The sequence below is a fragment of the Gavialis gangeticus genome, unplaced genomic scaffold (assembly GCF_001723915.1).
Source record: "Gavialis gangeticus isolate Ggan-Ray unplaced genomic scaffold, GavGan_comp1, whole genome shotgun sequence".
In the NCBI taxonomy this organism is placed as follows: Eukaryota; Metazoa; Chordata; order Crocodylia; family Gavialidae; genus Gavialis; species Gavialis gangeticus.
This window is the reverse complement of record NW_017729023.1, coordinates 5,168,183-5,194,377: the sequence shown is the minus strand read 5'-3', so window position 1 is coordinate 5,194,377 and position 26,195 is coordinate 5,168,183. Positions and strand designations below refer to the sequence as shown.

The 26,195-nt window shown below is 42.6% G+C and overlaps 1 protein-coding gene across 1 annotated transcript in view; it reads right to left on the bottom strand.

The window, feature by feature from the left end:
* ADAMTS3 (ADAM metallopeptidase with thrombospondin type 1 motif 3) overlaps positions 1-26,195 on the bottom strand; it is a 368,935-nt gene that overhangs the window by 221,923 nt on the left and 120,817 nt on the right. Inside the window, exon 2 of the mRNA XM_019516763.1 lies at positions 12,634-12,790. Coding sequence (XP_019372308.1) covers positions 12,634-12,784 — 151 coding nt within the window. The 5' untranslated portion in view covers positions 12,785-12,790. The remainder of the gene's footprint in view (positions 1-12,633; positions 12,791-26,195) is intronic.

Here is a 26,195-nt window from a genome sequence, read left to right as displayed (position 1 = left end):
GGGGGTTGGGGAATGCTCAGGGGGGTGGGGGAGCAGGCAGGGGTCCCCCCATGGTCCCTGCCCGCCTCCTCCAGTCCCCGTCCCCCCCACACCCTACTTACCAGCACAGAGTCCAAATCCAGCTCCCTGCAGGGGTGAGCAGGGACTGCCCAAATCTCCAAATCTCCTCTGAATCTTTTTCCAGATTGATTCGGAGGCTTCATATCGATTCAGACCTTTTTTATTGGCCTCCCAATTCAATTCAGATTCAAAGATTCGGCAGCTGAATCGGGCCGAATCTCCTCCGAATTGAATCAGCAACTGTAGCTTCACACAGCCCTAGTTAGCAAACTATGGCCCAAGTGCTAGATGTGGCCCACCAAGTGACTGGATCCAGCCTGCAGTCTCAGCATAATCGGCAGCAATTCAGCAGCAGGTTGGCACTGCAGGGGGAAGTGGCAGGTGCAGCCAAGTCAGAAATGGTGGCCAACATTTGGACCTAGCTCCATTAAAGTGGCCCACCTCTCCTAAAAGGTTCTCAACTCCTGCTGTAGAATGATAACAGTGTCTAATAACAGGTGATAAACATGAGGAGAGCATTACTGTGATATGGGTGCCTTGCTTTTTGCTTCTTCCTTGTTGAACACTAGTAATTCTGCCTTAAAATACTTAACATAATCCCAGAAAGGAAGATTGACACCAGAAAGTCAGAAAATGAGCCAGCCCCTTTCCCCTTCAACAAATTAATTCTATCCGTCCACTTCAATAGTACAGATCAGCTAAGAAAAAACTTTGAACACAGATGCTGATGTATATTTTTATTCTTATGAAAGGTATCTGAGGACAAAGAAGATATTGCCAAGCTCTGCTGAAGTCAAATCGCAAAATTCTCATTGACTTCATAGGGCCAAAATCTCAGATCTCGCCCTTGGTATTCACAAAGAGCAGAGGGCCTTGATTTGTACAGTCCTGTCTGCAAGATACTCAAACTACACTGCTCTGAGCATTTTATCCACTTCTGAAAGTGGATGTGATTCAGGCAGCAGCTTTGCAGTATTGGGGAGTCTAGATAATTTAAAACTGATGCAAGTTGTAAACTAAAATGAGCACTCAATTGTTAATTAAAATAACATGCAAACCATTCCTAACAGCAGTTTCTCCACAGCAAGATATAATCCTTTGCATTTCCATATTCAGGGCTCTCAAAGACAAAAAAAAAAAAAAAAGTTAAACAAAACTCCAACGCTTCCTATGACATACTGGAAATAGCTACTCTTCTGCTCATTTTGCCAACAGCTGAACCAAAGATCACAGAACGTAAATGACTTGTCCAAGGCAATTAATTCATCAAGGGTAATGTTGGAGAGACTTCAAATCCTGCCTCCCTCCTGTAACCTTATGCACTAGACACTGCTGTTTTGAGTTCAGAATTTTTAAGGTGTATTTTTTAATTAGAAGACATAAACAGAAAGTATTCAGATGTTGCCTGCAAAGTTACAGCAAGCAAGACATGGTTACAATATATACATTTTGTATTCTGTAGGATAAAAGTTGGATTCTGTATTATGCTATCTTAAAAGTAAGAGCTCTTAGGTTAAATTGGGAAAAGATTCGTCATATTTTGATAACCTTTCAAAATGCCACATCAGCAACAGAAAACTCCACTTGCCTAGTATAATTAATTTTCAAATGAGTAAATGGCTTTCTAAAAACACTCAGTACAGAATTCCCATTCCCTCCCCCTCAGGTGACTTGACCTCCTTAATTTAAAAATCAATTAGAGTATCTCAAATATGGGTCAAAACATGGAGGTCTTTCCAATAACAAAAAAACCCACTTAAAACAGATTTAAACTGTGGATTCTTTAAAGTAAGATGATAAATGGCAGGGCTGAGCAATAACTTAAATTAAATCAACACTCACTCAGACCCCATGAATTTAGAACTGTTTTGGTAAAAGTATAGTCCAGGGGTGGGCAATTATTTCTGGCGGAGGGTCACTTACCAAGTTCTGGCAAGCTGTCGAGACCTACATGGGAAGCCCCACCCCTTGATAGGTGCCCCACCCCCTGGTCGCCAGCTTGGAACCAGAATTCCCACCCCCTAACCTGTGACCATTGCCATCAGAAGTCCCTCCCCTTGCCCCTGGAAATACTCCTTTCAGCAAGAGGTTTTGCCATCTCAGAACCAGAAATATACCAAATTATATTCTAAAAATCAAACATCTACAACATTCATTCGATTTCAGAAAAACTTGTTGTCCTGATTTACATGTGTTTGTGTAGTGTACACAGAGGTGATCTCACAACCGCTCAAAAGGAAATCCTACTCTTGTATAATGTGGGGGGGTGGAGGGCATAGGGAGGTGGGTATAGGTTTGTGGGGGGCTGTGGGTGTGTGGATATGTGGAGTGTAGGGTGGGTGTGTGTGGGTGATGGATAGGTATGGGGGGTATGGGTGTAGGGTGAGGGAGCATGTGTGTGTGGTTATGTGAGGTGTGGGTGGGTATGGGGTTTGTGACAGGTTGTGTGGTGGGAAGGGTGGCTGGGGTGTGTGAGGTGGTATGGGCATGGGGGTCTTTGTGTATGGCAGTGCAAGGGGAAGTGGGTGCATGTGTATAGTGGGGTGTGTGTGTGTGTGTGGGGTACACCCTAGGAATACACATGCGTGCACGCACACACACACACTGTGCCTCCTTCACTACACAGGTGTGCGCATGCATGTGTGCGCGCGCACACACACACACACACACACACACACACACTCTCCTGCTCCTGGCCCCAGGGTACTGGCATGGGCCCCATGCTCCTGCAGTCTGGCGATTCAGCCTGGGGTCATGTAGTGCTAGAGGCTGGTGGGCGCACCAGGAAGCAGTGAAAGCCGGGGCAGAGAGGCTTCCAGTTGGGGGGAGTGGGAAGGGGCTGGGGGCCAAGGCCGGGTCAGGCCAGCTTTTCTCCTGAGTCCTGCCAGGTTCTTTTGGGTCCTACTGCCCCGGCTCGTGTCATCAGCAGGCCCAGATGAACTTCATCTGAGGGTGCTGAAGGAGCTGGCTGAAGGCATAGCGGAACCCCTGGTGAAGCTCTTCCAAAACTCATGTGCTCCAGAGAGGTCCCTGAGGACTGGAAGAGGGCCAGTGTTGTGCCCATCTTCAAGAAGGGGAGCAGGGAGGACCCGAGTAACTTTAGGCCAATTAGCTTAACTTCTATCCCAGGGAAAACCCTGGAAAAACCCTGCCCAGAAATGCTGCTTCTGCACTTTTGCTTGAGCACTAAAGCAAAGAAAAAAAGACTATGTCACAAATAAGTGAAAGGAGTAGATGCAGCACTTTGCTCTCTAGTGCAGCCAGACAATGCAGACCTGAGCTCTAAGAATTTAAGCAGGTTTCAAACTAAGACATTCACCAAATAGATGGGATGGCAGCACCTGCCTAGAATTGTATGCAATTCAAGTCAATGGAGAGGAAACTCCATGCAGCAAATAAATTATCAAAAATTACTGTACTGTACACCATTCCCCAAAGGGGCTGTGAACAGCCGTGAATTTTCAACACAGGAATCTGCACAAGAGCTAGCTTCAAAGACAAGATTATGCTTTGCTGATGCAAAAGCAAAAATTTTAAAATTTCATTAGTTTCAGACATCCTAAGGTTTCCTGTAGAAACATTTTTGAGCGTGTGTGTGCTACTGTTCCTTCTCAGCAGTGTGATGATTCCATCAATAAATAGGACATCTAATACCTAAAGTACTAGAAAAAATATGGTATTTCACAGTCATTTCAACAATTATTCATTTTTAAAGTGGATGGATGTCTCTTCTCCAATTCTCCAAAGATTTTTTTATTACAAAAAAAATTAACAACTCTCTAAAATGGAGGCTTCCAATTCAGAAATAAATTTTAGAAAACACAAAAAGATTTGAAAATGAAGTGATGATCCAAAAAAAAAAAAAACCCATCCCAAGTGACCAAACATACAACCCCCTCCCCCACAAAGAAAATCAATCAGTCTTCACATTTTTACCAACAGTGGGCATGTCTACATGTTCATTAATGGGCGTTTGCTACTGTACATTAAAGTTAGTACCTTCTGGGCACTTACACACATGCAGGAATCTGCTCCAACATGCTGGAAATCCATTAATTGATTAATCGAGTCTGCTCAAGCACATAAATTGACATGCACTGGCAGCACCGCACATCAACAGCGCTGAGAAATGGCAGAGGAGTGCTTTGAATTAAAACACGTTTGAACTAAAAGATCCCCAAAGCCCAAAAAGTGGCTAAAAAGTCACTATACTGTGAAAAGTGAGCTTTAAGATGAATCTACAAGTTACAAGCCACTTGAAGTTCAGTGGTGGGAAAAAAACCTTTGAAAATAGTTTAAGAGACTTACTCTGGGGGGAAAAAACCTCAAAAGGCATTTTGATTCAAGCAGTTGACGTATCTACATCATTCTCACAAGTTTGCAGGCATGGAATACTGTTCAGGGAGATTACTTCCAGGTTCAATCAGCGTGTTGATATTTACTTTTCTGCTCAGATTGTTCAAAAGGGAGTCAGGGCTAAGACCATACTGAAAATGAATTATATTACACAGCTGTAGGACATGAAGCATACCTGGTACACAAAAATGGTTTAATGTGGCGGTAATTAACGATAGCTATAAATACAATGTAAAGTTAAGATGTTGTTAAAGGGATACTGTTAAGACTGACAGACCTACAATTAAGCTTACAGGCCTTCTTCTGGCATGTATATGGACATGCAGGCTAGCGTATACAAATCACACAGCCCTCCTGGTGCTATATACTGCCAAACAAGAAGAAAATTGACGCACATAACCAAGATAACAGCATGACAGCACATACTAGAAGCCAAAACAAACAGCACCCTGCCTGTAGGTAGCAGCACATCTTGAAGAGTATCTGGGATTTTTTCCATATTTCCAACCTCATTTTGGAAGAGATGATAGTGTTTTCTGTATCAAGGGAACTTTGTATTAAGTAACTGGGGGAGTGGATTATATGGTATTTCCAGGATACACGCATTGTATTTTAAAAGTTGTTTATATTATGATGGGCAGGTCTCAAATTTACCCTGACTTGCTAGAGTACAAAGATCCTTCTTAAAAATAGCACTTCTCCCAGGCTGCCGGCAGACATGAAAGTAATGGCAGATTGGGATCTGAGGAATTTTGTGACCCAATGGGGCATAAATTTCTTCAAACCCCAAATGTGTAACTGCCAGCTGCCAGTGGCATGGGGGTCACCTGCAGTTGCAGAAACTCCTTGCTTCCCAGATATATCCCATCCCCTGTGAATGTAGATAGAACCAGCAGCTCCCCACTATCCAGGTACTGCTTCCACAGGCACCCTGAACATAAAAAAGCAGATATGCAGCTAGGGCTCCCAGCTCCACACTTGCTTTTTGAAGTTCCAGGATGCCATGACCCCAAAATCACTTTCTTTTATCCTGGACTCACAGTGGCCCAGACTTTTAGAAAGCAGGCATGTAGCTGGGAGCCCCAGAGTCACGCACACTTTTTTATGTTCCTGAGTAATGTAAGCCAGACAACAGGAAGAGGCTCCCCAATGTCAGGTTCACAGTGAACACACTGTGCAATGCAGAATGGGGAAGCTTCCCATCCCCCACTGCACAGCACTGATTTAAAAAGCTATGCAGCACAAACAGCAGTGGATGGGAAAGCTCCCTCATCCACAGCCACTAGTGCAAGGAGGATCTTTAAATGCATAAGTGCAGCTGAGGATGAGAAAAGCTCCTCCATCCCGCACTACATAACAGGCACCTCTTTAAACCAGTGTGTGCAGTAGGGCATGAGAGAAGTTCCTCCAACTCCAGCTCTCAGGCAAGGTGGCTCTTTAAATGCGAGAGTGCAGCTAGGGAGGAGGAATGCTCCTTCCACCCCGTGCTGCTTGTGTGAAGTGGCTCTTCAAACAGGAGCATGCAGCCAGAGATGAGAGAAGCTCCCCTAGCCCCAGCTGAAGCTGAGCATCCTCCATGGACAGAGCAGGAGGCAGCCGGGTTTGGAATCCGGAGCTCCCTCAGTTTGATTTACCTGAGTTTTGGGATTCAGCACCAGGCAGCCCTAATCCTATTCAGATACAGATCCTATTCTGTTCTTGAGGATCAAACAGGTGAGGGCTTAATTCCTGATCCTGGAGATGCCCCATACACAAAGGCTTGCTGGGACCCAGCACCTTAAAAAGCCTAAAAAACTAAGAGGTGCGGGGTGAGGCTCTTTGCAAAATGACATCATAAGTGGCAAAATAAGATGCACAAAGATGTACATCATAAAAATAGGTCAAATTCTACAGTAGAAAGTCACACAGTGAGAGGAAAGATCTAAACTGGAAGGGGTGCACCATCCATGAGGCCTTATAAAAGCCTATAATCTAAAAAATGTCCCTTACTGAGGTACCATATACCTCAAAGTATTCCACTAACGTACGTTGTTGGAAACATCATGGAAGAGGGGTTTTAGTTTATTCTGCTATAAGTGGACCAAAGCCGGGTGTGACCTGGAATCTACATAGCAAACAGCCCCTTCAAGACTCTCTTGTTCAGCCTGCCTCCATGGCCTTTGCATATTCTGAATGGTGAATGCCACACCAGATTCAGCTGTGCATCACCTAGGCTCAAATCTGACCGGCAGACAGACATGTTGTCTTTTCTTCCTCTATATTCTCCAGAATCTAAGCTTGCATTTAACACAGAAATGAGCTCTCCAGCAGTTATGACTGATGAAGGAGTCTTGAAAACATAAGTCAAGCTGTACCTTATCTGAAGTCCCAGATAAGTAGGAGCCAAATCCAAGAAGCCCCACCAAGGCTAGCAGAGCATCTCAAACTGGAACCAAGTTTATGTGTCTTATTGGGACATAACCCCAGTAAGGAAAAGAACAGGAGCAGACAAAATATGGCCCACAGGCTGGATCCAGCCTGCCAAATTACTGTATCTGACCTGTGGCTGCTCCTCTGAAGAAGAACTGTATCCAGACTGTGGCTGCCCTGGCTTTTGATGCCTATCACCCTTCTGCTTTCCTACGTCTTAGCTGGCTACAGCAGCATCAGCCACTCGCCTCCCCAGCCCAACCTGCCCTGTCCAACCTTCAGCCCCCAGCATATGCTCCAAACCCAGGGGCGCTGAGCTCCAGGCCAGGCTTCTGCCCAGCAAGGCTATCTGTGCACAGCTCTGGCCCCAAACACACTCGCCAACCAGAAAGCCTGGCCCACGGCAAGTCAAAGTTCAGGTAAGGTTCTCCCCACTGACAGGGGAGGAGGCACAGGGGGAAGAGAGCCAGGAGGCATGGGTTATCCAGGCTCTGCCACACCAGGACCTGATAAGAGCATGGATGCCGCTAACATGGTGCTGCTCTGTGTACCCGTGCACTGCTTCAGACTGTGCCACGTCAACACAGCTGAAGCAGATGGCATCACTCCTGCCTAACCCCAACTCCCCGGCATGTAGCTGGGTCAGGCAGAAGATGCGTTAGCTGCACCCACATGGCCCAAAGTGGTGGGCAGGAACACAGCATGGCACTGGCCTGACCACATGCTGGGGACTCAGGGTGGGGAAGGAGGTGCAGGGAGAAGGGGGCCAGGAGCTATAGGCTATCTGGGCCCCGCTGGGCCTGTGCTGCTCTGTGTTCCCCTCTTCTCCCTGTACCCCCTCCCCTGCCCCAAGTCCCCAGCATGCAGCTGGGTCAGGCCGTCCAGCCCAAATAATTGCCCACCCCTAGGAAAGAAAGTATAAGGCATGAGTCTAGCACAGGCCATGAGTTTCTGGGCCCCACAGAGGAGAAGCTAAGATCAAGAAACCCAGAAAGCATGCATGCTACAGCTTTGACTGTCTGCCCATGCAGTCTACTGTGAGCTGCATTTCATGAGGGTGGAGGCTGAAAGAGTACCCCCACACTTGACTCTTACGTAAGCTCTCTCTTGCACAGGAGGTTTCTGTCCTTCCCCAACTGGGTACTGTGGGACATAGAAATGTTCTTAATATAAGCAGGAAAATCCCTTAGGTTTGGAGAAAAGGAAGGCACTGGTTTTCCTTGGCTGACTGACAGGCAGCTAAAGTAATCTTAGTTCAAGTACCCAGAAAGCAGCATTGTCATCACTAAGCAGGTAGGGGAGGAGACCTGCAACACCCCATCCCCTTCTCCCCCTTCCCTGAAGGCCCCTCATTGGAAGGCATCTTTTCTAGACTGCTTAAAGCAGAGGTGTCTTCATCCTTATTCCGATTATTTTCCCTCTGTAACAGCAGCATGGAGTGTACAACAGACTTGTATAAGATGTGTATGGATACAGACCAGGGTCCCAAGAATGCTCTTTGGAGAAGGAGATGCTGGACTTCTTGCCATACATTCACCCAATCAAAGCCAACAGCTCCATGTCTTGCTCCATCTTCAAGTATGCATAGGGTCTTGACCATTTTCAGGCCAAGTCAGCAAGGCTTGTAAATGACTCGAAAGGCAAAAATATACCACTGATACCACTGCTGCAGCATAGACCAACCTATGAATTAGTTTTGTTCAGTCATGGAACACCACCCTCTATGGGATAATGTAGAGGTAGCCGTGCCAATTTTTATTAGGCCAACTCAAGTATCTGATGCAGTCTGGCCATGGCAGCCCAGGACTCAGCTGAGAAGGAAGGTAAATGAAGACACATAAAGTTCAGGGTTCCTATAGCTAGGCTACTTCCAGTATGTAGGCTAGCCTAGGCATCTCTGCATCATACTGTAGTTTCCTACACAGTAATAGACTTCAGAAAGATTTAGTAGGGACTAGACTGGATTAGACAAAATCCTATGAAATCTTTTAGAGAAAGAAACCATCAAACAGCAATCGTTTATCTCTAGGAAGACTAGCTATGCAGCTAAAAAAATACTGCAAGAAGAATTTCTCATAGGGTAGATAAGAATCAACAATTTCTTTTAATAAAAAATATCAGATTTTTTTATTTTTATCTGATTTTTTACTTATTTTATTTGTTTGTTAAGATGCATTTTTTTAAATAACCCTATATAAAGATAGTTTTAATTTAAAATTTGTTGAACTTCAAAGATATGATCATGGAATGGGGGTTAAAATTTCTAATTATATACTATAACAACATGAAACAAAACATCCATGTAATCTTTATATTCATATACATGAGACAATATATTTATGTAACCTTTTTAGTAAAGTTTTATAAATAGGTCACAACAGGCCATGGACTATACTAGGGGCCCAATCTTATGGGGTTCCCAGAGGCTCCTCTATAGATCAGTAAAGATTAAAGAAAACCAGTCTACCCAATGGGACTCAGTGCTCAGTGTAAAAGATTGCATTAAACATCTCTGTGATACTTAGTTTCAGTTCTCAAACTGTGGATTTGGGTCTCCATAGATAACATCCTTGTTAACAGCAGTACATGGAGATGAGAGATAACAGACTTGACTACCTACCCATCAGTCCTATTGTCTCTCTGCAAGTTTGTGTACACACAGTCAAGCCCCTACCTCTCTCTAAAAGTGGAAAGTTTCAAGAAGTTAAATGAAGAGAGGATTGTTGGGGATGGAGTAGATCTCAGCAAGGAGGAAGAGTCTGGTGATAAATGCCTGGAGGGAGGGGCAGCAGAAACAAAAGAGAAACATTTTGAGCAGAATATTCCAGGAGTCTTGAGGGATAAACTTCTGAGTATAGCCTCTCCATTGATTTGAGTTCTAGTGCGGGAACAGTATGGTAGAAGAGAAAACCTATCACGGCAGCAGGTTTGCCAGGCCATAAAAGAGACCCTGTTTGGGAATATTTCAATGAAGTTCCTCTATCTGTGGGTAAGACAGGCATGCATACAAAATGCAAGTAGTGCAACAAAGAAATGCAAGGCATAGTTGCCTGAATGAAATAACGCCATGAGAAGTGCTCCTTCTCAGGAGGAAGCTGCTTTGACGATGATGAATGGAACATGTCTGAACATGCAGGATCTCCAGGTTAGTGAACTTTCTTATTTCATATTTCTTTCTTAAGGATCTGCCTGTCTTCCCTGTCCATATCTTTTGGATGGGTTTCTGGACTACTTGAATGCTCATAAAAATGTTTGAGCAAAAATATAACTGTTACTTAATTAAACTATCATATTTTTAATACAGTTGTGAGATAAAACAATGGCTGAAATAGGCAGATCTTCCTTTTACAGTTTTCTTCAAAAGTAGTATTGAGTGAAATGAGGAATACTAAATGATCAGTACTACAGTGACTGCATTGACTTCTTTTGTTCAGAAGGCTCCAACCTCAACATACAGGATTCTGATTATCCACCATCAACACCATCATCACTGTCTACAGTTTCAGAGTTACCTGCTAACGATACCAGTGTTCCAGTCAAACGTATGTGACACAGTATATCAGTGGCAACACGTAGGGCGTGCACCCCCTAACAGGCTCTGCTCTCTGCTTAGGCAATGGGGGGTGGGGCTGGCAGGAGCACTGGTATGCCCCCTGCGAGTGCCAGCCGGGGAGTGGGAGCACCGTGGCCACTTCCCAGTTACTGAGATTGGCCGCAGGGCGATCCTCCCCCTGGTTGCTGGGGGAGGGAGGGACATGCCCCACTTGACTAAGGTGGCACCAGTCGCCCATGTAGTATAATGCAGTATATAACCTATGTAGCAAAAGAAAAAAAAATATCCATCATCCAGAAACAACCATAGATAAATTTGTAATAAGAACTGGCAGATTACAGCAGGAGGTAGTTGATGAAAAAAAATATTCAGTTTGTTTATGTAACAAAACTCTCCTTTACATATGGTTGAGAACATATACTTCATTGACGTGGTTCAGTCATTACAGCCAGGATACAATCACTTAACAGAGAAGATACAGCAGGAAAACTGCTGGATAAAGTGTATGAGAAAGAAATTGAACAGTGTGCAAATAGTTTAGAGGGGAAAATTGGTAATCTGAGTGTTGATGCGTGGAGCAATGTCCACAATGATCCAGGAAAATGCGCTTGTGTGACAACAGAAGAAGGGACTGTCTACCTTACAGGAACAATTCATACATCAGGAAATGCACACACAGTACAATTCTTACAAGAAGTAGCAGTAAAAGCTATAACAAACTGAAACAAAATTCAAATGTCTAGTACATAGCTTTGTCTGCAAATGTATCAATGAGAAAAAATACAGAAGAAAGTGAAGAAAGCCCCAAGCTAATAATATATGGCTGCAGCACTCATTTGATTTACCTCTTAGCCAAAGACTTCAGTGTTCCAGAAATAAAGGCTAATGTTGCTGAAATTGCAAAATACTTCCGTAACAACCACTTTGCAGCAGCTGCTCTAAAGAAAGGAGGAACCAAACTAATCCTCCCACAAGATATGCGATGGAACTCGGTAGTGGACTGTTTTAAGCGATATATTGAGAACTGGCCTAACCTGATGTCAATTTGTGAACAAAATCATGACAAAATAGATGAAACCATCATAGTCAAAGTTCTCAACATTGGGCTAAAGAGAAATGTAGAATTTATACTGAGTATCCTGAAGCCTAGTAGGTAGAGAGAAAAGGCAGGGCACTGAATACAAAAAATTTGTTCCCCTCCCCTGTAACACATAAGTTGTAACGTCAAAATGAAAATGTCCATCTCTTGAAGATTTCAATAGCGGCTATTTGAGACCACCCTATGCCCAACTCTCCCCATGTATACATATATCATTATAGAAAGTTCAACAGAATGGAGATCCTTGACTTTTACAACACTGTGATAAAGTCCATAACAAAATATTCAGGCTCTGCACCTCCTTTCTAATTATAAAGAGACACAATCCCTAAATCCTGATGTCTATACCCAGGTTTGGATGACTCACTAATATCACAAGAAGTTTTTTTCTGCCTTCGGGAGATGAGGGGAGAAGCTTTTTCAGAATCGGCCAGCCTGTGTTGAGTGTTTCTGGTTTTATTTGAAAAAAGTTGTTTGTTCATCAGAATTTTGATGACTCAATCATTTGCAAAAACGAGGAAAAAAAACATCTAAGGTCTAACAGATAAGACTGCAAAATAATTATTTTCAGATGGACCGACCACATTGGCTTTAAAACAGAGGGCAACTCTTGGCTACATTAACACACCCTATCAGACAATTATTTTGAATTGAGATCATTAAAGTCACTACAGTAAAAGTCTTAGCCATTTCCACATTATCCCTGGGAAGAGAAACCAACCCAAAAGTTTTATAGATTATTTCACCTTAATAATGGTGTTTTTATGTTACACTCACATGAGCAGGCATTTCTGTTTCCATGTCTCACAATTCTTTACCCAATTATGAAAAGCACAATCCTGCCATCACTGATATTAACAGGAGTTTTGCCACTGACTTTAAGGAGAATAGGATAAGGCTTCTGAAAAAGCCAATCATATTACAACATTCCTAAAAATAACAAAATCATATGGCCAGCTTCTGCTCTCACACATACAATAACTGCTATTAGAAAAAATATATACCTCTATTTGATGGGGGACTTCAACAAAACATTTGAAACTCTTTATATTTCAAACGCCTTCAACTCTATATTTCAAACAGCCTTTTCCAAAAACTAATATATGTTGAAGCCATCTGAAATAACTTCCTAAACCACCATAGACATGTGCTGTACCTTCTGTTCGGAAGTCTTGAAGCACATCACTGGAATCTTGTGTTACAGCTGATCTCCTGTAGACCACATGAATTCTACCCTTCTCTTCCTCCATTTGCTTGCCTTTTTCCAAAGGTTCGATGAAATATTCATCCTTATCAGTTCTTATCATTCCAGCCTGGTAAAGGAAGAGCACAACAAATGTTAAAACACATTTCTTCTGACTTGACACATTTATAAAGCTTCCACTGACATTGAAGATGTGCGAAATATACACCATTCAGACACTGACCAAAATTGACAGGATAATGTACTGCAAAATAAATATTTTGTTGGATTAATTTGTCTGGGTGTTTGATTGGATATAGAATATTTTTAGGCTTTGATAATTTTGACCTGTGATTTTCACAGGTGTAGCAGTCATGTAAGGACATCTATTTTACTACAGTGTAGTCACCATATAACCCATGCCAGAAAAACCACATGCCTGTCAGCTCCATAATGTCCATCCATATAGGTGAAAAGTTCAGTTAAGCCTCTTTTCCCTGTACCTCTCTCCTGCAAGGGCTATAAATTAGATTTACAGACACAAGGGTTGTGTCTATATGAGATGCTACTGCACGGTGGTTATTGAGCACTTCTTTAGTACCTGTATAAACAAATACTAAAGAAATGTTCAATGCCAGCGAATGCCTTTTTTGTGACACTACTGCACAGTAGCATTGCATCATGGTTTTTGCCACATGATACAACTGCGCAGTAGTATCAGACTACTGTGCAATCAGCTTCTCATGTACACACACCCAAGGTTTACTTTTCAGCTCCTACTGGCAGCTGTACCTACTCAGAATGAATTCACTGGAACAAGTTATATAAGCATAAAATGGATGTAAGTGAGACGAGAATCAGGTTCATGATCAATCAGGAAAAGAGCCCGACACTGACAGTTGATTGTAAATCCCAGCAGGCAATGGTGAGAAAAATCAAGTAATGTAATCAAAGAAAATCATCTGTAAGAATGCCCTCATCTAAGCTCTTGAGTTCTGAAATCATTTCAGGTCACAACATAACAAGCATATATTCTCTTTGAGAAAACCTGAGATGCGGTGAATATGCAGGAGAAAAAAAATGGTACATAGAATATTTGTAGATACTAGTGAAAGAGCACTGGGATGTTATATTCTGAGCAATCTACTAGAGAGCTTCAAAAGGCATAAAAGATACAATAAACTATGACACCCTACATAAAACATACCTTCAAAGTGAGATGACAAACAGAAACAAGAGCTTTGCACCTGACCCACTGTTGAAATGGTTTCCCAGTTCTCTATCTATACCATATAATTAGTCCCTTTATCTAAAAAGTACGTGTACACTGCATAGTTATACACAAATGTGAGAATACTGCTCAAGTCACATACACTCTTCATCTACAGGCTGGGTTGTTGTCATTCACATGGGAGGAGATAAGAGAAGTGGAACAAACACCATCTCCTCTCCCTGCAGAACTTTACACAGTCCCCTCTCCACATAGTTTTAATCTGCTGCAAGAAGGAAGCTAAATTAGTTTGTGAGGAGGTGGCACGACTAATGAGCAAAAATTATCCAGACCTGGGACACAGCCTTGGGAGCCCATTTCTAGACAGTTTATCCAGTATGCCCAAGAGTTTATGAAGCTGGTGTACATACGTATGAAGAGGAAATCCCTTGCAATGGCAAAAATTATTTCTGCAAGCATCTCCTCCAATTTGTAAAGCTTTACAGTCCATTCGCACAGTAGTCAGTTAAGTACAGAGAATGAATCAGCAAGGAAACAGAATGTTAATTCCCAATGAAGGAATAAAATGCAGCCAGACTAGGATTAGGGGTAACCAAAGTCACAGAGTTATGCACTGCAACTGCTGTACTAAGGTACCGTAGGAAAGGTAGCATTTTAAAAACTGTAAAACAAAGGGTTTGATTCTGGCCAACTCTAGAATAGGGACTACCAAAGGGGAAAAGAGTTGTAAATTCATCTGACAAAGCATTTCAAACTCACACTTTGTATAAACAAGCTTCTTGTTTTTTGATGCAATATCCTTTGAGTTGCATATGGGTTCTTCTCTTTCCAGAAAGCAAAGAAATTCAGTACCAGATTTCTGTTAGTGTTTCATTATAACAGAGGATTTAAATGTGTGCAAGCCATTAACTGAAAAGTTATAGTTCTTACTGTAACTACGCTGCACTTATTTGATTCCATATACAGTATAAGGTACAGAATGAGAGAGATAGATCAGAAGGCAATATTTTACAGTCAGGGCGTCCAAAATATGGAACCAACTTCCCAAGGAAGCGGTCCTCACCCCTACCTTGGGCAAATTCAAGAGGAGGTTGGATGATCACCTGTCTGGGGTCTTGCAAACCCAGCATTCATTCCTGCCTGTGGCAGGGGGTCAGGCTAGATGATCTCATCAGGTCCCTCCTGACTCTAGCTACTATGAAACTATGAAACTATGAGTGCTAAACTTTTACAATTGGGTCCAAATTTTCTAATTGCTTTGCTGTATTGAATACTGAGTTCTTTTAAAAATCTAGTCATTGGTTTAATGCTAGGTAGAAGGGGCCAAGCAAGGTAAAAGAACTCTAAAAGGGCCCACTTCCAGTCAGATATCTCAGGCTTTGGGAGTGGAAGGTACAGGAGACTGTCTAGCCTGCAGCATTTCTGGATCTCAGGGTGCTGAAGTTAAAGTCACAAGAGCTGTGTGAGTTACTCTGGGGACTTCTCCAGCTCAAGATTAGAAAGGCCCAAAAGATGACCTCTCCATACCTGGTATGCTGACATACGTAGCGAAAGTTATAATTACAATGTATAACAAAAGCTTTGAATTTCTCAGAATTTTGCAATTTAAAGCTCTGAATCTTAACAATGTTATGTAGTGAGTATTCCTTTTTTCCAATAAATAGAAAAAAGATATTTCAGTGCAGTCTCAAGACAGTTTGTAGTTTGACTGACAAAGGTATAATTCTGGAATTTACTGAATGGGGACTGTCTTTTTAAGCAGTTTTATTCTAATCATAAGAACATAAAACACACTGGATAGCCTACTTAGTTACCATTACTATGCACTGAAATTAATAGGTTTGCCTTCAAACAGAAGAGACTCCAGTGTAATAGATGAAGAGTACTATTGATTAATATCCAATGGGACTATTTCACTTCCAGGAGTAAGAGCTGTGTCCAGCAGTTTTAGGAATGGGCTCTATCTTCTAAAGTACTAAAGGAAAACATCTGAAGAAAAAAACAGTGGGAGTTATTCTACTGCTATCATCAGTCCTAGTCAATAAAAACTGACCTGAAGTATCCACACTTTCCAACAATAATTCATACTTAGGTAACAAAGGCATCCTGATTTCATTTCCTCTTAAAGATGAATTCAGTTTCCAAAATGTTTTACTGCATGAAGAGTATTTACTTCAGTTTATAAGATTCAAGAGCCAAACCACGTGTTTTGCCTGCATCTTTCTTACAGTTTCTTTTAATTGAAATACCCCAACTGTATGACTAAGTTCACTGAAATAATAAGTCATCTGTTACCATCATTTAATCATTTTAGTTAATACATTTCTTAAATGTTAGCTAAATTATATAACTGTAAATGCTACCACTTAAGTGATGTTATGTTTTACTTGTGCAAGTGGCAGTAATCATTGTGATTTTTTAGTTGCAATAAGTTGAGCTAACATCACACAATCAGTCAGTTCTTCCTTTTTATAATTGGGTAAAACAACATTATTATATTGGAAATGAACAAGTCCCTTTGCATGTTAATGGCTTATTTTCTTGCCATTTTTCTAGGCCAATGTGAGTTTGTACCTACAGTTGCTATGTTACTGATGTAAGACCTTATTTTGGCATGGGGATTTTGTTTAAATAACCCATTTTCTCCAAAGCTGTTTGCCTATGGCTTGAAAGTAGCTGTGTCCAAAGGCAGTGTTGCAGTCCAGAAGCTAAGGTTGGCTTCCCTTTCTAGCTTTAATTCATGTGAGTTTTTTCTTTTGTGTTAAGTCTACAAAGAATAAAGAAGACCACAATTATGTTATTTATAATGGGTGTGCCTTTCTGCAAAAGGAATAAGAATAGCCTGCAAGAATCAATGATTATTTCAACTTTATTTTTGCAAGTAGTAACTGTAAAGCAATTTATGAACAGACCTACCAAAAAAAAAAAACCCTTTAAATCTCCAAATCATTTACCATACCTCAAAACGTCTCTTCCTAACTCTAGAGGGAAAATAATAATAACAATGCTATTTAAGAGGCAGGGGAAGGGAAAGGGAACATTCTGTAAAAATCTAATTGCTCTCTGAAGTTAATAATATCCACAGAAAACAATCAATTTTACATAACTATGCTAAATTAATCACATAGTTCAAAAGCTGAAATACAAGCTTAAAACAATAAAAACAAAGCAGGAACATGTCATTGATTCAGGATAACTTGCCATGCAAACATATCTCACAAACAGAACAACCTCTAAATCTATAAAGCATATTCTACTCTGGCTTCAGTATTATCTGGCACAAACACTGTAGCACAAATCAGACTTTTCCATAGTAGTCTCCTAGCCTTGACTTGCATCCGGATTGCAAACAGATAGTTAATACCCTGGTCTTGATTTAGTTATTAATGCAATCTGAATCAATGAGAACATTTGTAAATAAACATTTCCCAGCATTTAAAAACATCCTACTGATGCACTCCTAATTTTCTAGTTAATGTTGAATGACAAAGGCTGAACAACTAGACTGGGTAGCAATAACTGTAGAAATTAGTAAACCTTACATACATTTCTGGCCTAGGCTTCTGCTTGCATGGTCACCAACTGAAATAAAATTCAGTTATATCACAATGTTTATAAATGGATAAAGCTATTCAGCTCCGATTCACTTACTCAAACCTGACCCTGGCCAGTAATAAGTGAGAGCTATTTCCCATTTAGCTGCCTATGAAAAAGGAGTCCAGCTGCACAGTTTCATATCAAAAACCCTGTTTGAACTCAGCCGCCAAGAAGGGCACAGTGGAAATCCAATTTATTAAGATGACTCACAATAGATCCAAAGGAGCATGAGTTCTTGCTCAGCTGACCAAGGTATAAACTGGGACACAATCATTCAGGCGGAGGAGTCAGAGGCAGACACATGTGATACAATGATTCCACATCATTTAGCATACAGTTGGCTACAGAAACTGGCATGCCTTCATTATCTTAGCCCACTAAGCCACAAGGCTCAAGTAGACCTCTAAGCTATTACAACCAGCACACTTGCCAGCTGTCTCTGCAGAGGCCAAGAACTTCACAACCAGCGCTCCACGCAGAGATGGTCTGAGACGCACAGATGCTGTTTATTGGGAAAGAAAAACTCCTGCTGCTCATGCTATACAAGTCCTCCCACTCCAATGGGTTTTAATTCACTTTTAAGAACTCATGGGTTTTAATTCATTTGTAGCAGCATTAAAAATGGAGCCACCTGAAGGAATAGGAAGGGCTGCCCTGCAGAGAGAGTTTATGCCAGTAGGGACACCATTTGTCCTGAGGGTGAGTGAAGCTGCTTTGGAGGCAGCCCTCTTTGTAGTGGGAGGAGTGATGTAACCTCAGCAGGGTTTGAATGACAGATGTTAGCAAAACCCCGGGGGGAGTCCCGGCCTGGGATTGGCTGACAGGCTTCCTTAAAAGAGGGGATCAGTTTTCCCTGAGAGGAGAACAAAGGGGAGAGAGGCTGAGAGAGAGGGTGGAGACCAGGAAAAGGATCTTGCCCTTTCAAGAGCCCCTGCAAAGTAGCAGTGAGAGGCTGCACCGAGAGCACTACACTGTGTCCGTTCTCGCTGCTTTCCCCTGGGAGTCCTGCTCGGGCAGGCACAAGAGAGGAGCTGCCTGTGAGGAGACTCCAAGCCTGGAAAGACCCTCCTGCAAGTCCCTGTGTGGCAGGGTGAGCACAGCAGAGGAGGGGGATGCAGGGCCAGGGGGAGACTGCTGGAGACTGCCTTGGTGTTCCCCCATGAATGAGAAGACCCCAGGGAGGGGCAGGCTCAGGTGCTGGAGGGAGCCCTGGGCTACAGGGGCAGGGACTGCTCCAGCCACCAGAAGCCCCAGGGCAAGCAGGGCCTGGGAAAAGGCAGCATTTGCCAGGTGCTGTGAGGCTGTACTGGGCAGGGGAAATGCTCCAGCCTGCAGCTCAGACCCTGCTCCCTGCTGAGCCAGGGTAGGGGTCTGGGCAGGAATCAGCTCTCTTGCAGGGACCACAGAGAAGCCACCACCTGCTGCACAAGACCCCTGAAGCTTGAAGGGGGATGCCAGCAGCAGGGACCGCCCATGGCTCCTGTGCAGGGACACAGATTCAGTCCTGCTTTCTGAGACACCCCACCAGGGGCAGTGCACACAGGGTCCTCTGTACACAGTGTACAAGTTATAGACTGTGTAAATAAGTTCTTAATGCTTTATTAGTTGGAGTATCAATGTACTTATTTATTGGTTCCTCACTTATTGTGGGTAATTTTTATACCTTCCCCTAGTGTAATGTGTATCGAAAAACCATTAAACCTTAAGCCACCATCGCCAGGTTATGTGGTACAACACTTGTTTTATTGCATTGGTTATGTTACCTTATAAATAATTAAATCCTGGAAAAAGTTTTATAACAGTCTGTAAGGTTCTTTGATTGTAAGGGGAGGCCCTTCACTCGGGGACCCTGCAGCAGCTACCCAGGGAGCTGAGCAGGACCACTGGCTACCGGGTACCCCAGGATCCCATGATTCAGGTGAAGGCGTGGGTAGTGTCATGCCCAGGGTTACACATTTTTAAAAACACCTCAAAAAAGAGTTATAAGTACATTCAGAGCATTACAGCCATGTCTTACACTAGCTTATTCTTGGATTGCAAGTCTGCCGTGTTTATCAGAATGCCCCCTGCACCAACACAAAAGGGCTTGCAACCTCTCAAAAGCAATCATTGTCTTAAGACTTACAGACCCATTATGATGGTACTTCAGCCTGCTTGCATGTTAGCAGCAGAACCAGACTGGTCAGACACAGGCAACATGGAAACACCCCATCACTGAAATTCCTGTTTCATCTGAAACATCTTCAAAGCAGGAGGCAGGCTCAGCCCAACCTCCCTGTGGCAGAACCTTTCTGAAGGAAATCCCCTCAAAACATTTTGGGTATTTTACTCCAAGAGTCACTCTAATTAAAGTGTCCAGAGTGTCTTGTATATCAGCATCCCCCTTCAAAATGGTGGCAAGGGAGCTTTATCTAAAGCTTGTCAAATGAAACACAGGGATGCTGATAGATGAGACATGCAGGCTGGCTGGAGCGTGCTAATTAGCATGCTCCACCAGACTCGATTAATTTTAATTGATTCTGCTCCGACACACTGCAGCCTCCTGGCTCATGTACAGGCACTCTTTGTCTGTATCCTAATAGTTCCTCTAAATAGTTTGCCTAACTCCAAAGTGTGATGCTTCATTTTCCATTAGGGGAGTTTACTCTGGAGACAGCAGCAGTTAGAGCTGGTGCTACAAAGCCCTTTGACTTTGTAGCAACCTTGAGCTTTAGGTGCCCTTTGGCACAAGGAAAGATCTATGGCTTCTCCTTCCCCTTGTATTAAGCATCTTCTTGAGGAAACTCAACTTTCCCTCTGGCAGCAGGGAGCCTCACCCTCCCAGTCCAATCCAAGCAAGGGTCACCTCGGCCAACCTTCCCTCTGACAGGAAAGGAACTGGCCAGAACTGTCAATGCCAGGGCTTGGCAGGATTGCATGCGTGTGGGTGTGTATGTGATGACACTACAGTATTTAAGACTGAACTTGGTTCTGCTGAACACTTGCTAGGATTTCACAGTCCAATATAAACAGGAGTTTCTGAAAGGAGTATCTTCTGCTGGGTCAGCTAATGGAGCTGGTCCTCTGGAAGGCTACCAGATTACATGAAAACCAGGACAAAGAGGTTTCAGTGTGATCAGACAAGTTTTTCCTCAAAAAATTATTTCTGGAGTTCTCTAATATCTGTTGCCCTGTTCAAGGCCCACATATAGCCCTACCAGAACTACTTATTGAGCTCTATTTTGTGTGGAAAAAGTAATTAAAAAGGAGGAAACTGACACACAAAGACTATATGCATACTAAATCTAGTGAACATTCTGCAGTGCTAATAAGGCACTGAAGTTCTATAATGCTTTGACAGCTTGCCAAGACAAAAGGAGGCAAACTGTATACCCCTTATGCTTACACTTATACAAATGGGTCCACTATAGTAGAGCCTTCAGCATTGATCACAACAACCCTGACCAGTTTCTTCTTCGTCAGGATGTGATAGGTAGCACCAGCATCTGTCTTACCCATTTCTCTATTGCTTTTCCTCCCTCACCTGGTCTTTTTAGCTATGTATTTTCAGGCCCTTTTTCCCTTTGTGCTCAGCAAGTGTTCAAGAGTCTCATCACGTCACTGCAAATCAGAAGATGCTGCACACAGCAAGTTTGGATTCCACTTGTCTGTCCATGACTCTTTTGGCATATTCTCCAATGCTGTCTTCATGACAAAACTCCAGCCAAACTACTCTATGTCCTGTCCATCAAGAAACATGCAACTATTAAAAAGATCAAAGTTCCATAAAAAGTGTCCATCTTTGAAACAGCAAAGCAAAGCAGAGGGCCAGAGAGGAATGATCTGACACACTACAGGTATTTCTGTCTGCTTGAGTTCCCAGTCTTCACCATTCATGTTGGGCTCCTCATACCAATCCCTCTTGGAAGGCATGCTGCAAGCTGTCACAGCCATCCATGCATGCATTCACCCATGCAAGTACTACTGATTCTCCATAAAACATAGGCTCCCCTCCACAGCAGAGCTTCTTGAACTCTTCTGTGGTTCCCACCTACCTTCCCCTTTGGAATGGTGGCTGATGAAAGCAGGAGATGATGGGATTTAAGCAGCAACTGTGTCACTTGCATGAGCCATATAACTGTGCCAGGAGTCTGCCTCCCCTCAGCTTGACCTTCTTTCCTTTAAGCTTTTAAAGATGATTATTTATGCAGAAGGAGGGCCCAACTGTCCACTTTCATTAAGTTTACATTACTGGCAACCCCATGGAATTCAGTCGAGTCAGGCAGTATGAGAGGAAAACAGATGGATCCTGAATGCCGCAGCATAGCTGGGCAATTCTTTGCCATGGACAGTAGGGTGAGGTCGCTGACAGTGCTGTTGAGCTGGTGACAGCAGCAACTGCTGCTAATTTTGCACCCCTCCCTGCCCCAATGTTTGTACCCAGGGTTCGTACCCCACTTGCCTCCCCCCGCCCCTCTTACTACTGCTAACTGAATGAAAGACACCTTAGGCAGCTATGTCAGCAATATTCCGTTTTAATGTAAAGACAAAGTATTTGCACTATTGTAATTCCACTGACATCAGTGGAGCAACATACTGCTAAAAGAATCCAACTCAGTCTGCATTCCTACCCACAACTGGACAGATTTTCCAAGACAGCACCACAGTCCAGCTGCTGATTGGACCTATGGTCCAATTTTCACGACAGCTGGAAATTTCCTCCAACCCCTCATGTGACAGAACTACAACACAGCAGAGTAACTAGGTGAGATACCCAAGAAACAAAATTGCTCTCATGGGTTTTACTGTTAGATACCTGGAACCTTTCAGACCTGTATAAATATGATTTTTCAAGGAATATTGTTGCCTTAAGCCACAGAGATAAGGATTTAGCAGAAAAATGAAGTATCACTGTAGGATGCTGGCACCTGGCCATCAGAGGACCATTCTTTAAGAAGAAATTAGGGTTAGTGAAGCAAAGTAAATGAAGAGTTCTCAGTCAGTATGCTTATTTAGCATGCCCTCGCTTTCTTTCTTGCCCCTGTTCTCCAACTTCAAATCCTCCTCTACCTTGCCTTTGACCTTGGACATCTGGAAGCCCGCTCTGTTGTTTTTTTATGGATGGGAACTGGTCATCCCCAAGTATTCTTAACAACACCTATATTTTTGCTCTTGCTTGCCTCTAATCCAGATCCTATGGCTCAGTCAATTCTACAAACCCTAAACACGCTCTCTGAGAAGTTCAACTCCAAGGTTTAACTGTAAACAGGGTGTTCCAGGTAAGTTTCTTCAGAATGCACCTAGAGGATGCCACAGATTAATTTTTAAATATCCATCATCTCTCCCTTCCAGCAGAAAAATCACATGGAGGCAATCAATGGTATTTTGCTCCATTTTTCTATCTCAGTCCCTGTGTGAAATCAGAATCCATCTTCAGTGGAAAAAATGGATCAATAAAGGAAGACTACAGTTTTCTAAACAGATAAGAGAAAGGAGTTATATAGTCCACCCTTAAAACAGTCATTGCATTTTCAATTGGATCAATACTGAAAACTCTGCATTTCAATGCAGAGCATTTCTTAACTCTTAGCCAGTAAAAAAAAAAAGCAAGCAGATGCTTACAGCCCATTTTAAAAGACTCAGCTGGAAAAAAAGCAGTGCAGTGGATTTTCAAGGAAGTAGTGGAAAATGTTATCCACAGAATCATACTTATGAGCACATACAGTACTGTCTAATAACTTGGAACATTAAACATTTTACTATTTTCCTTGCAAATTAAATGAAATCTTAAAGTGTACAATAGTTCCATCCAGCAAATGTAAATGGATCAGCCTACACTGCCATACATTGGCCTACACATCAGCCTATGTTGCCATAGCGACGTGCTCCGGTGACATAGTGATCATGTGAGTCTGCACACATGACTGGCAGCTATTTTGCAATAGCAGCACACTCCCCCATTAGTGCAGCGCTACAGCAAAATAACAACTAAAACTAACCAGGTGCCACATACACGGCACAATACAAGCAGTTACTGCACTGTAGGGTGATGTGTAGATGTGCCCAATATGTAATTTCAAGTTGTGGTTCCAGGAAGTTTGCCTCATTATAATAATTTTCAATAATACCTAAAACATAAAAACAAGATGATGACAAAACTATTAGGAGTGCAATGAAGAACCCTTTGTAATCCGTGCCAAAGTCAAATGGGTAGAGCCTAGAAATAAATTAGTCTCTTACCAGCGATGTTTCACAATAAGATACAATTCAGGAGATCTGGATTTCATTTCTAGTTCTCATATAATCTGTGACTGACTATGATCAAATCTTCTGTGCCCCAATTGTCCAACTGTAAAGCAGTTCAGTTGTCCCCAAGCACAAAACAGCACTTCATGGACAAGTTAGTGCCTGCCTCTTTCCTGCCTTGTCTGCTACCTCTGTTGTTACATGGCACCCCCATCACTGGGTCATCTGAATGTCTTACAGTGATTAATTACCTATCAATAGAACTTTTTCTGCACACCCCAAATCCAGATGTAATGGTGGATGGCATTGAGATAAATGGAAGCAGGAGCAGCCCTGATTGGAGTTCACATTAAAAGGTCACTGGATAGAAGGCCATTTCTATTCTGGCATGAAGAACATACTTAAAGGGGTTTCTTATAAGCCAGGAAGTGTATTACTACTTCACTCCAGGTTGGTAAAGCAAAACCTAAAACATCATCATTAACTTCAAAAAGGTGGCACAAACAATAAAAAACCATCAGAAAATTCAAAATGATATAAAAAAAATTGGAATTTAAAAAAAACCTACAAAGAAAGGTTAAATGAATGTGTTATTTACTGAGCCAAAATCAACAGTATTTAGAGGGGAAACATGATTCTATATAAATACACATAGGATATTAAATGCAAGAGAGGAAAGAACCATTCAGAGGAATAAAAACACTGAGGTATGGAGAGAAGTTTAAGACTGGATACACTGAACTCCAATAGTAGGGAAACATTCTGGGTGGGATTTTGAAGTCATTTAAGGAAGCTGGATGCCCAATACCTGGTGACTTTTAATGCTTAGGAGTTCCATACCATCTGCTAAGGTGGACCATCAGAGTGGAACAGCACTCATAGGGAATTAGTATACGTAGGAAGGTGTCACATGTACAACTTAACACTTACTAGTTAAAACACAAAAAGATGCACGTTCAAGCAGTTTAGCATGTGTTAAATGCCCTTGTAGTGCTGCAAAGTTTTTCCCTTCAGGCAAAGGTTATCTTCTAACTTGTATCTGAGGTTGCTGTATATTTAATGACTGCGCTATTCAAGACACTGCAGCTATTCAATATGGAGCACCACCACTATTCACATATTGTAGCATTCACTGGCACATTAGTGATAACATTTACCATGCACCCTACCTTAATATTGCCAAGACCACACACTGTTATAGCTGGCATGCTGCAAAATCATATAACGTAATAAAAAACCTTCTGATTAACTGTCCACTGAAAAGAACAAAGAAGTCCTCTCCAATCAGCACATGACACTGAAAATCATTTTAAATGAAAACAGCCAAATACGTGCCTACAGTAAAAATACAGGGAAAAGGAAAAATACATATTTGGATAGAAAGCTCTTTGGATCACTAGCAATGCCAATTTTCAAGTACTATTTAATTTTTATTTTTTAAAAAAAACACTAATGTTAACATTTTCCTGGAATCTTGGTGTCATTTGTGATTTTGTGGGTTTTAACAAATCAAATCTCAAAGCCAGAAGAAGAAAATGCCAACTGTGTTCTTAAAAGCAAGCTAATTGCTATATTCCTATATTGCAGAAGCAACCTTTAAATGGATGGAGGGAGAAAGGAGGAAGGGAGGGTTGGAAAAAAAAGCATAAAGCCATTTAGAATCAAGGTGTTAATTAATAGCTGTCCCTTAATATTTGAGATTGAATCAGAAGAAATGGAATATGTAAGATATGCAAACTAGAAATATAATATTTACACATTGTAGCATGGCAGCTCCATGTGTCAGGTCTTAGGATCAAGTGTAAAGGTGCAGAGACAATATTACCTTCACTAGAAAGAAGGTCTTGCCTCCCATTCAGACTATGTTTCTTCCTCTTCCTCTCTCATGAAGACTCTCATTGATTCTTCACTTAAGATATGCATAAACCTCTCGCCTTCAAAAGGTACACTGCAGGTATCTTTGATTCCTGCCTCCCTTCTTGCTCTCCCATCCTCTATTCAAGGCTTTCCTCTCCAATTTCTTAATTTACATACCCACTCCAGGCTGCAGGACACTTTGGAAACTATACAGCCCCTGGGCTGGATCCAAGCCACAGAGGGACTTTGTTCAGCCCACAGCAGATCCTTCAGTCCTGCCCAGCCCAGGTACAAGGGACAGCCTGGGCCATGGCATGTGCCTAGGTGCGCAGTGTAGCTGGGGAGGTGTAGCAGCTGGATTCCATTTCCCAGAGGCCCTGATGGCAGTGGTGCATCCTTCTGGCTGCCACTGCTGAATCCAGCCCCATTGCCCAAGCACCCCAACCCTTCTGCCCTGCACCCACTACTGGGGGTGGGACCTGCACATGCAAGATGCTCAGCTTGGCAGCTGAGATGGGGCCATGGCGGCAGGAGAAGCACTGGCCAGGAGTAAGATGGGCAGGCTCAGTTGGGGGGCCTCAGGATCTTGGGGGGCAGTGACAGCACAGAGCTGGGGCTGGGGTCA